The sequence below is a fragment of the Hyperolius riggenbachi genome, chromosome 12 (genome assembly GCF_040937935.1).
Source record: "Hyperolius riggenbachi isolate aHypRig1 chromosome 12, aHypRig1.pri, whole genome shotgun sequence".
Taxonomy (NCBI): domain Eukaryota; kingdom Metazoa; phylum Chordata; class Amphibia; order Anura; family Hyperoliidae; genus Hyperolius; species Hyperolius riggenbachi.
Window position 1 is genome coordinate 215141555 of NC_090657.1, and position 12907 is coordinate 215154461.

General features: G+C 45.3%; 1 protein-coding gene across 1 annotated transcript in view; it reads right to left on the reverse strand.

The window, feature by feature from the left end:
- Nucleotides 1-12907, reverse strand: part of KIF19 (kinesin family member 19) — a 166326-nt gene that overhangs the window by 133471 nt on the left and 19948 nt on the right. Inside the window, exon 2 of the mRNA XM_068263807.1 lies at nt 9459-9539. Within this exon, the coding sequence (XP_068119908.1) occupies nt 9459-9539 (81 nt within the window). The remainder of the gene's footprint in view (nt 1-9458; nt 9540-12907) is intronic.

A 12907-nucleotide genomic window follows, 5' to 3' on the forward strand; every position in this document is an offset into this window, starting at 1 on the left:
ATTACGATTTTGTGGGTTATCTTGATATTTAAAGAGGAACTGTCCCAAAAATCTTAAAATTTAAAACACATGCAAATATGAAGTTACTTCCTGAGTAAAATGTGCCTTAAATTACTTCTCCCCTATGTTGCTGTCACTTACATAAGTAGTAGAAATCTGACTACAACAGGTTTTGGGCTAGTCCGTCTCTCCATAGAGATTCTCAGCATGGCCTTTATTGTATAAATATTCTTTCCCTGAAAAAAGATTTATACAAAGGTGCTGACCAGCCTCCCTGCTCTCCATAAACTTTTTTGGCAGTTGGATGGAGCAACTGCCATTCACTAAGTGCATTTTGAAAATAAAGAAATCCCCGTGAACCCCCCTCAAGGAGATGGGCTAGTCCAAAACCTGTCGGTTCTGTCAGATTTCTACTACTTACTGTAAGTGACAGCAACATAGGAGAAAAATAATTTATGGCTCAGTTTACTGTGGAAGAAACCTACTTCTTAATTGTATATGTTTACATATATTTAAAATTTAAGATTTTTTAAAGTCCTTTAAATAATTGTCTAACCACTTCCCTACCCTAGGTTGTTTCCAACCTTAAAAAAAAAAAAAAAAAAAAAACTTAAAAACTAGAGCAGTTTTCTACATTTAACACTCTTCATTGATTTGCCAATAACGTTATCACTACTTCTCACACCTAAATAATCTACACCTTGTTATGAGTTTCTGGACACGTCTTGGAAAGCCATAGCTTAATGCAAATTGAAATAGAAAGATAATTTTTCAATAAGATTAAAATCAACAAAAGCTGTGTGCAGCACTGATTTAAAACGTTTCTAGCAATTTATTTGTAGTGGAGTTCCACTTTTTGTGGTAGGAGAAATCCCAGGAGACAGCGATGAGTTAAGGGGGTGGTGACTGCAGGTAGCGGGCGTGTAATGCACACCCTCGGTCTCATGCAACACCCCCTCCCATGGCTCCTGCTGTCTGTCCAGGCTGTTGCCATGTCAATGCCGTCGCCAGCATTAAATGTGGGCAGCCCAGGCATCATGAAAGGCTCTTATCAGCCAGGGCCATCTGCGCCGACGTCTCCCTGTCCCCATCCGCCAGTCTCGTGTAACAGACCTGCACATTGTCCCCATCGCTCACCTGAGACATCTCTACAAGTTTCCCTCAACTTTCCTCCATCTTCTCTGCTCAACTTTTCAGTCATAAAGTGAACGCAGCACGGCAGCCGCCATCTTCTGACTATAATATCCCAAATCTAACCAAAACCTCAAGACAATTAGCAGAAAACAAGGAGGAACTTCCAGGCTGCACTGCTCTATAAAGCAAGACAATCTAATCCATTGATTGGGCTGCATTGTGGTGGTTAGCACTCTCGTCTGGCAGCACTGAATCCCCAGTTCATATCTGGGCGATGACACTATCCGCATGGAGTTTGTATGTTTTCCTTGTGTCTACACACAGCTTTTGTCCCATATTTCAAAAACATGCACAGAAGATAATTAGCTTTTCCCAAAAGTGGGCTTAGACTTTATTAGGGACACACGATTATGAAAAGAATTTGATTGTGAGCTCCTGAGGACAGACATTGACATAACTATGTATTCTGTAATGTGCTGCAGAAGGTGTCAGTGCTATATAAATACATAATAATTATAATAATGATAATAATATTATGGTAAGACATTACACTATGACTATAGTAGGATTAGTTTGTGAGTTCCTCTGAGGACGATCAGTGACATGACTATGTACTCTGTAAAGTGCTGCAGAAGATGTCAGTGCTATATAAACACATAATAATATGGTAGGACATTACACTATCACTATGGTAGGATTAGATTGTGAGCTGCTCTGAGGACAGTCAGTGACATGACTATGTACTCTGTAAAGTGCTGTATAAGATGTCAGTGATATACAGGCACATCGTTATGGGGTTTTATCCGGGGCACCGCCCCAAAACCCGTTGCCATGGTGCCCGAATACAATATGGTTGAGTGCCCCTTGAGCCTCCCTCTCCCCCACAGTGTCCTGGTTTCCGCTCCCCACTTCTGCCACGGTCAGACCTCAGATTACGGCGACTGGGGAAGGCAGAGCAGGACACACTTCAAAAGCGGAACTGACGTCACTAGTCACTTCCTGTATGTGCGTCCAGCTCTGCTTTCCCCAGTCGCTGCAATCTGAGGTCTGTAGCACAGCAACCAGCCCTCCTGCCCAGCAAAGCCCCCACACCAGCAGAGCGAAGCCCCAGCCAAGCAAAGCCCCCAGCCCAGCAAAGCAAAGACCCCGGGCCCCAGCCCAGCAAAGCAAAGCCCCCAGCCCAGAGAAGTCCCCAGAGAAGTCCCGAGTCCATCTTAGCAAAGCCCCCCCCCCCCCCCAAGCCCAGCAAAGCAAAGCCCCCGGGCTCAGCAAAGTAAAGAACCAGGCGAAGCAATAATAATGCTAATAATAACAACAACAATCTGGTAGGACATAAGGCTAGGACTATGGTCCTCTTTACAAATGGCCTCGCACTTGGAACAGAACCAGTTTTTAAGTACAGCCTTACATGTATCAAGACATACAGACACACTAAACAAGCCTGGCGCTACATAAATACCACCCCTTTCTTGTCATTTACAAAAGATAATTCAACACTTAAAAAAAAAAAAATGTTCTATGACGCCGAACAAATAAAAGTACAAAATGAAAAAGGGACAGTAGGTAATCTTCAACAAACAAGCCGGCCTTTTTTCTTTGTTCCCGTAGAGCAGATGATCGCCAGAAACCCTTACAAAGTATGCGCAGAACTGATCCCTTCTAAATATACACCATGCAGGAAATCCCCTCTGCTCAACAGAGGTAAACACAGGCATTACCGCAGATCACTGCCAAGCTGAGGAGACACCAGGTGACCTCTGCCACCAACAGATCAGACTGGTGCTCCAGAGGCACAACCGGGTCTGCTTTACTGAAAAATAAAAAAAATCAGGCATCTTTGCTGTTGGCAACTGACCCACCTGTATGTGGGAGGAAAACTGGGTGCTTACAGAAAACCAACAATAACACAGGGGGAACTTCTGAACTCCATGCAGATAGTGTCAAGGCTGATAATCGAGCCTAAAACTAAAGTGCTGCAAGCATGGATGGATTTAAGGCAAGGCCACAACGGCCATGGCTAAGGGCGCCAGGAAGCAAGGGGGCTGACAGCGAGCTGGCACACTAAGGCAGTTAAACTGGCAAACATGTAAACCACATCAGTCCCAAACCCAGTCTGGGGCTTCCCTGCTTCCACAGGGGCCAGCAGTGGAGCACTGGTCCTGTGCTAACCAGAAAAAAACAAGATATCCTTGCGCTCCTTCTCAGAGGCTGCAGACACACTCTCTCACACAAGTCTTCTTAACTCCTTAGTTCAATGCAATGTGCAGCTCCATAAATCAGGGCAAAGAGCAATTCTTAGGGCTCATTTCCATGGGCAGTCAAACTGTGTGCTCAGCAAGCAGCTACCAGGCGGCAGTGAGCAGTTACCAGGATGCAGCAAGCAGTTGCCAGGCAGCAGTAACCAGTTGTCAGTGGGACTTGGGTGTTAAAGGGGAACTGAAGAGAGAGGTATATGGAGGCTGTCATGTTTATTTCCTTTTAATCATTACCAGTTGCCTGGCAGCCCTGCTGGTCCATTTCTCTGCAGTAGTATCTGATTAAAACCAGAAACAAGCATGCAGCTAGTCTTGTCAGATCACACTTATAAGTCTGAACCACTGAAACACCTGATCTGCTGCATGCTTGTTCAGGGGCTATGGCTAATAGTATTAGAGGCAGAGGATCAGCAGGGCTGCCAGGCAACTGGTATTGTCTAAAAGGAAATAAACATGACAGCCTCCATATACCTCTCTCTTCAGTTCCGCTTTAAAATGTCCAAATCCGGCCCTGGCTGCAAGTCGAGAGTGCTATCTACTACAACTCCCTTCCTACTGCTTTAAACTTTCTACGTTCGGTGTGTCACAGGATTACTCACACATCTGATCTGTTCTGCACTCACAAGTAAGGTCTGAGCATTGCTAGCTGTAATCAATTTCTTTGTTCAGATTTGAGCTTAGATTTGATCCCCAGCGGGGACACCAGAGATGATCACTGAGATGCTAATGATTCCATCTTGTATGTCGATTTAAAGGGGGACTATGGCGAAAAATTGTAAAATTTAAAATATGTACAAACATATACAAATAAGAAGTACATAAAATTACTTGAGCTATAAATTACCTTTCTCCTATATTGCTGTCACTTACAGTAGGTAGTAGAAATCTGACAGAAGTGACAGGTTTTGGACTAGTCAATCTCTTCATGGGGGGATTGTCAGGGATTTATGTATTTTCAAAAGCACTTAGTGAATGACAGTTGCTCTGTCCAACTGCCAAAAAAAACTGTGTAGGGAGCAGGGAAGCTGGCCAGCATCATTGTTTAAATCCTTTTTGAGGGAATATCTTTATAGAGAATAAAAGCCTTGCTAAGAATCCCCTATGAAGTGATGGACTAGTCCAAAACCTGTCAGTTATGTCAGATTGCTACTACCTGCTGTAAGTGACAGCAACATAGGAGAAAAGTCATTTATGGCTCATTTTACTCTGGAAAAAAAACTACTTATTTGTCTATGTTTGCACATATTTTAAATATTACTATTTTATGCCATAGTGCCCCTTTAAAGAGGAACTGTAACCCAGGATTGAACTTCTTCCCAATCAGTAGCTGATACCCCCCTTCCCATGAGAAATCTTTATCCGGGGGGTCTGTATGGCTGATGTTATGGTGAAATCCCTCCCACAGTGTGATATAATGACCATGGTCCTGACAGTTTGCGGTCTGTGAATCTCGTTGCATTGTGGGAAATTTTTTTTTTCCAATTGCCAAGAAAGCCATCTCTCCCTTCGTGCATTTGTATATCTATAAAAAAAAACCAAAAAAAACAAAAAAACAACCTTTTAGCCTATCGTATGGTTAGTAGGAGTGGTTATAGATAATGGCAGTTGGTGCCGTTTCTTTTTTTTTTATGTCTGCCAGTAGCAAAGATAATTACCGGCAGGCTCATTGTGGGTCAAAACACATGAACAAATTACATGGTGAATATCAATAATTTCTTGATCTTTCCTTTATTTTTTAATGATACTTGCGTATTATACTGTCTGAAGAGTTTGGCAGTTTCCTTTTTTAAGCTCTGTTTGCTCCACTATAATCCTTTTTTTAACAGTTTAATTTGTATTGATTTTTGAAAAGGTGAGATACAACACAGTGTTGTAGAACAGTAAAGTACAATTGTGGTTACCACAATATGACAATCCGTCTGAAACATTCTTGATAAGCCATAATAATAAAGATGCATAAACACAGTAGTAGTATTAAATTAGTGTCACATGTTGGGGTGTCTATATCCAATAAACCACCTTGTAGATAAAGAAGAGAAGAGTGGAGAAAACAAGAAAGGAGAGAAGAAGGAAAAAGGAGAAAAAGGAAAAAGAGAAAAGATGACCACCCGAACCCCAATTTGCCCCCGACCCCTCCATCCCCACATTATCTATTTATCATAGAATAGGGAGAAAGAAAAAGTTGTTATGACAGTATTGGAATAAATTCAGAGTCCGTGGGGTCCATAATTCTGGATTCCCATATGCTCCAGACTATAACATTTTTTTGGGCATCTCCTATTCGGGTATGTCATTTTGTATAGAGGTAAAGAGCAGTTAATAGACTTGGCCCACATTCCCAAAGTAGGAGTAGAGGTTTTTTTTCCATAGTTTAAGTATTTCTTTGCGGGCTTGGAAACAGAGGGTCCTAACCAGTAATTGTTTGTGTTGGGTTAAAATATCCTCCTCCATTTTCCCCAGTAGCAAGAGACCTGGATCCAATGGGAGAGTAATTTTCAGTAGTCTATTAATTATCGATAGTACATCTTTCCAGAAGGGAACAATCCCAGGACATGACCAAAACATATGCACAAATGAACCCCGCTCTGTGTGGCATCTCCAACAGGCGTCCAAAATAGATTGGTCCATCCTGTGCATACGCTCCGGTGTGTAATAGGCATGATGTAAAAATTTAGCCTGAACTAGCTCTCTGGCTGATATGACTGAAGTTGGATATAGTTCTAAGTCTTCGTCCCAATCATCCCTTTCCAATCCTGTCACTACCAATTGCCATTTACTGAAGCATTTGTCTAATCTAGTGTTGTTGAGAGTGAGGAGTGCTAAATATATTGCTGAGAGTACTTTTGGTAAGTGCCTGGTTAAAAGTAATTGTTCTAAATCATCCATTTTGAGTATCGGGGGGCACCTTCCAAATTGTGAAGAGTAGGCATGTTTAAGCTGGAGGTATCGAGAAAAAAAATGTGAGTTAGGCTCCACTATAATACTTAAGTACCTTTTTAACTTCACAATTTGCAATACTGTATATTGATTTATTTTTTACCCGTTTTGCAAAATTCCTCTTTAAGAAGGATGAGCTCAAATTAAAGGATCCCCCACAAAATGGAGGTACCGCAAGATGCGCAATTAGCACAATCCGCGGTACATGAGTGATGCGGTTTAAGCAAGTATCTTAAAGCCAGTTTCCAAAGCAACGTTCGCATTACCCCCATACCACGGGATCATGCTAACTGCACACGGCGAGGTACTCTGATGATGTTCTTATCGTTTGCTAATTCCGCAAGGCAATATTACCAGAGGTTCAGGCACCAGTGTGCATAGAATTTGCATTAAGTTTGCATCAACTCAGTACCAGAAATAATTATGAACACCCTGTAAGAACAGGGGATAAGCTGAGCCCCCTAGATGCCCCTCCTCCACCACCATGCCACCTTTATGCCAATAAACACACAGAATATCCTTTAGCTGAAAGAAATGAATGAACTTTTAAAGGAGATGAGGTCACAACGCCATAAAATAGCAGATAAACAGAACAACACAGGACCATTTTTAGGCATAGGCAAACCAGGCAGATGCCTGGGGTGACAGCTGCTTGAGGAGGCACTAAGGATCTATTCTTAGCAAATTGTGCTTTATGCAGTTATTATGTACAACTGTTTATTCAATTAAAGGACAACTGAAGCGAGAGGGCTATGGAGGCTGCCATATTTATTTCCTTTTAAGCAATACCAGTTGCCTGGCTGTCCTGCTGAACCTCTGCCTCTAATATTTTCAGCCATACGCCCTGAACAAGCAGATCAGGAGTTTCTGGCATTGTCAGATCTGATTGGATAGCTGCATGTTTGTTTCTGGTGTGATTCAGACACTACTACAGCTAAATAGTGCAACAGGGCTTCCAGGCAACTGGTGTTGTTTAAAAGGAAATAAATATGGCAGCCTCCATATTCTTCTTACTTCAGGTGTCCTTTAAGACAGGGATGAATGGTTATTTTAACACCTAAATGGTCACAACTTAACCACTTGAAGACCACGATGTTAAACCCCCCTAGTGACTAGGCCATTTTTTTACTAAATGGGCCACTGCAGCTTTAAGGCCTCGCTGCAGGGCCGCACAACTCAGCACACAATGTTTTTGTTTTTTCTTTAATAAAATTGTGCATTTTAAAAATATTTTTCCCTCCCTCTCTCCATCAGTCGGCCTATCACAGCGGATCGCTCCTGTGTCACAGCGCTGTACATAGTTATTAGACTACGTCTAACAGTCTTCGATAGGCGATTGCCGCTGGAAGACTAAAGGCGGAGTGGAGCTCTGTCATCAGAGCGGAGATGCGCACACTCTCCTGCAAGCCCCATAACAAGCCATTCACGCCAATCGGCGTGGAGTGGTCCTGGGGCTGCTGCCGCGTTCACGTCAAGTGGCGTGGAGCGGTCGGCAGGTAGTCAACATATCAAAGGTTTCCTGAATAGCATAACAATGCATGGCTGGTGCTGTTCATGAGCTCATTACCTTCTTCCGGACTGACATAGATAGTTGGAATCTACGACCTGCTGGTGGCTGTGCGGCTCTGACAGGACGTAGATTCAAACTATTCACCGCTGCGCACTCACGCCGTCTTTGCTGCTGATCCATCGCTGCAACCGCTCGCTCTGCTGTCTCAGTTATAGGCGGCGAAGGGCCAGTGAGATGAGGGAGGGCGGGTTCCTGACGGCGTTTTGCAGAAATGCCTGTGCCTCTCCTACAAGGGACGCTCCTTTTCCTCGAAGTTTCCGAGAAGCTGCATGTCTGGATTTTGGGGGGCGGTGCAGGGAGGGCTGAGAGCAGCACAGAGAGGACACAGAGGCATGGCATAGAACGGGGAACATGCCCGTTTGTCCCATATGCCCCCCTGAATCTGCCTCGGGTACACTTTAAGGTGCAAGAGCCGCCCAGTCCTGAAAGCGTTAATCTGTTTGTTGTTTTGATTTGGTCTGTATTGATTTCATCGGAAGGGAGCTAGTCTGGCCCTATTACCCTGCCGCTATGCCTCTGCCTACTGTGCCTATTGCTAAATCCAGCCCTGTTAAATATGAACCATAATACTGTAAATACAATAATAATAATAATCATAATAATAACAGTATGAAATGTTGCTGGGGCAGGGCAAGGGAGAGGAGGCTGAGATACCTATTCCTCCTGGTATATAAGCTATTCCCAAAGATCTTTGCATTAAAGGGGAACTGAAGTGAGAGGTATACAGAGGCTGCCATATTTATTTCCTTTTAATCAATGCCAGTTGCCTGGCAGCCCTGCTGGTCTATTTCTCTGCAGTAGTATCTGAATAACACCAGAAACAAGCATGCAGCTAGTCTTGTCAGATCTGACTTTAAAGGCTGAAACACCTAATCTGCTGCATGCTTGTTCAGGGGCTATGGCTAATAATAGTATTAGAGGCAGAGGATCAGCAGGGCTGCCAGGCAACTGGTATTGCTTAAAAGGAAATAAACATGGCAGCCTTTATTATACTGTACCTCTCTCTTCAGTTCCCCTGTAAGAACAAGATGGATGCCGGCTGCTGAACCACGTCAAAACTAAGAGCTCCGCCCACACACTCTTAGCTCCATCCAGAGCCGGGACAAGGTCCTCCAGCACCCAAGGCTGAGACACCAAAGTGCGCCCCTCCCACCCCAGCCGTCACACACTGATTGCTATTAGACTAAGAGGCGCCACAGGGCCCACAACCTCCCCAACATCTAATATCTAGTTATCTGGCTTGCAGTCACTGCCATATATCCCCTTTTCTTATTTCTTTCTCCTTCAAACACAATTAGGAATGACAGCTGAATGAATTTTGCGCCCCCTCCTACACTGCGCCCTGAGGCTGGAGCCTCTCCAGCCTATGCCTCGGCCCGGCCCTGGCTCCGTCAGTGTGACTGCCTCATTGCATTGACCACATTTAAAAAAAAAGTGCATTTCTCCCATGCAGAAGCCTCATTTTGTTACAATAAAAAGTTTACAGTTGGGCTGTCTGTTTATTGTGCATGAAGAGAGGCAATTCGATGCATGTCTGGGGTCCCCCATAAGGCCGGGTCTACCTGTTCATCCACTTTGTGGGCGATGATGGTGGCCCCGTCCATCAGCTCCGTCTCATTGATCGGCCGGATGCGGAGAGCGACCTGTCCGGACAGAACATAGAGGTTAATATGTAAAAACACAGCAGGAAAATACACAAGAAACAAGCGTCACCAGTACCAACACAGAACCTGTGTCAGCATTAATAATTAAAATCATGTTCTAAAGTCCCAGTATCCACCACCTCCTCTGTGTGCCTACTACCTAGGGACCAGCAAGATACCGGGCGGAGCCTAGGCACCAGCAAGACACCAGGCGGAGCCTAGGCACCAGCAAGACACCGAGCGGAGCCTAGGCACCAGCAAGACACCGGGCGGAGCCTAGGCACCAGCAAGACACCGGGCGGAGCCTAGGCACCAGCAAGACACCGGGCGGAGCCTAGGCACCAGCAAGACACCGGGCGGAGCCTAGGCACCAGCAAGACACACCGGCACGCCTAGGCACGTTTTATTGATAAGGTGTTAAAATATCACCTGGGAGGAAACTTAGGAGTGCAGTGTCCAGTGATATTTCTGCGTTAATCGTGGAAAAATCACTGCCACAAAACGCTAGCGGTAATCGGTTTTAGGTGTGAATGGGGCCTAAGGCCCTTTGAGGCTGTTTCATGAAGCTGCGCTGCTATAGCTATGTAATCAACGAGCATAACTAAGGAAGGCACGCTATGCTCAGAACCGTGCGTAGCATGCAGCCCTGGATTTAGGTCGCGGTGCTGGTCAGAGAGCTCGTGCCGCTTTAGCAGCGCAGCTTCATGAATCAGCCCTTATGTCTGGCACATACACCAGATTCAACCATGCACGGTTCAAGCACCAATGGGGCATCGGGGCGACGGTAACCTGGGGCCTGCCTACCCCCTGCAACAAATTCTCCACTGTGCCCCCCGGGGCCCCTGCATGATTAGATACAGCTCTGCAACTCACTCGTCCCAGTGCGCTGCTCCGCCCATGCCCCGCCCATGCTCCCCATCTTCATCCCCACTGGCTGCCTCTTCTCAGTGACCTGGCACATATCATATAATGACCTACGACGGGTCATGGAGAAGAGGCAGCCAGCGGGGAGGAGAATGGGGAGCAAGGACAAGCAGCACACCTCAATGGGTGACCTGCAACGCTGTAACAAATTGTGCAGGGCCCCCGGGGGCACAAGTTGGGAGGGGGGGGGGGGACCTGGGGGGTACAGCAGGGCTCGGGGCCCTGGGGAAATTGCCCCCTTAGCCTTACTGGTAGCAGCGGTCCTGGATTCAGCCATCAGAGAGATCGCCCTCTGATGGAAGCTGGTGCATCTTCCCGTGTCTCCTCTCCATCACCACCAGGAGGCGCCTGTACCCAGTGACTGGATGGCACGTGTGACAATGTACATGCCATCAGATCTGGGAGTACAGTCGCCCGGTGACACGCAACAGATTATGATCGATTCTGCCAGATATCAATGCTGCAAAATGAGTAATGTACGGGCACCTGAACCTGAAGCGTGTACAATTATTTAACCTCCTTAGGGGTATGCCCAACACTGTGTCGGGCATACCGGCTGCTGTCCCCAGGAGTCCCCCAGTATAATTTTTTTGAGATCGCATAGCTGTAATAGCTTCAGCCAGCACTAGGCTAGCTAGCAGTGGTGGCCGGCATCCCCGGATTACTTTTGATAACCCCCCCCCGGCCGATCACCGCTAAATACATTACCCCCCCTGGATCCAGCGATCGCGCAGCCTCCCTGTACATCTCCGTCCTCTCTATGGGGAGGATCGCGCATGACGTCATGTTCGATCCTCCCCATAGAGAGGAGCGGAGCTGTCCGGGGAGGCTGCGCCGATCGCTGGATCCAGGCTGGGTAATGTATTTAGCGGCGATCGGGGGTTCAAAAGTAATCGGGGTATGCCGGCCACCACTGCTAGCTAGCCTAGTGCTGGCTGAAGCTATTACAGCTATCCGATCTCAAAAAATTATACTGGGGGGACTTTCGGCTGCAAACCCTCCTGAGCGTTACGTTAATGATGTAGCTGCAAATGAACATTACATACTTACCTCGCCATCAGTTTCTCTCATAAACTCACCATTTTCTTCTTACAGTGATCCCTTCCAGTTCTGACAAGATTTTGTCAGAACTGAAATATATCAGTTGCTGTCAGTTATATATCAGTTGCTGTCAGTTACAACTGAATGTGCAAGGTAATGTCCATGTTTCCCTATGGCTCAAGTGGGCGATGTTACAGTGTAACTGTGTGCTGACCAGGAGGCTGTTATGGGGTAATGGCCATTTTTAAAATGGAGGACGGGGAATTCCATTGATCACAGTGGACAATTGTGACGCAGGAGAGGAGAAAGAGAGTGAGGAGTAGACCACACAGGAGGTAAGTATGACCTGTGTATGGTTATTTTGACTTTTTATTTTCAGTTGAGGTTCTCTTTAAGGTGGCCACTAACGGTCCAATTTCAAGCGAAAAGCCAAACAATCAGATAATTCTGATTGGATGTGATTGGATTGGTTGTAAATAATCTCCATTCATGGGCACAATCGATTATGAACAATTATAAATACAGTCGTCCGATTGGATTTTCGTCTAACCAAAATTTAGATTTTCTTGTTGGTTGTGATAGATAGGAGGCAAGTATTGGCTTGTTGATGGTGTAGTGCAGAGGTGCCCACACTTTTTCGGCTTGTGAGCTAGTTAAAAAAAATTAGCAACTCAAAATGATCTACCTATGTGCAATTTTAGGAGCACAATTCTATACACAGAATGGAAAATGTAGTGCAGTCGGAATTTACCATGAAGTCCTTGTGATCTACTGGTAGATGAGATCGCAATCTACCTAACGGGCACCGCCGGTGTAGTGAATGTTGTATTATGATATTTCACTTCCAATCAGAATTATCGAATCACTTGAATGATTTGTCGCTAAAAATTAAATTGTTATTAGCCACCTTTCCACCTGTCCTATAGAAAGGGGTGGAGTTGAAGGGGGGACAAGCAGGATCCCCCTCCCCGGCACTAAGTGACAGCAGGAAAAGCATCCTCTGCCGTTATGGATTATAAAACACTTGTTTCGGGGTGGCGACGATCTGGTGTTTGTACAGAGCTTAAGATGAGAATATAACACAAAGCCTGTTACACCATCAGCAAACATTTCCAGTATCATAGCTTTGTGTCACAGGCGTCCTCCTTATGTCCTCAGAATGAAAGCATGCTCTTATGCCAAGTCTGCCGTCACACTGTTAAACTATCATCCACTTGAGCCATAGGGAAAACATGGACATTACCTTGCTCATCAATTGACCTTTCAGTTATAACTGACAGCAACTGATATATTTTAGTTCTGACAAAATATTGTCAGAACTAGAAGGAATTGTAAGAAGAAAACGGTGAGCTTCTGGGAGTGACAGCGAGGTAAGTATGTAATATTCATTTGCAGGTACATCA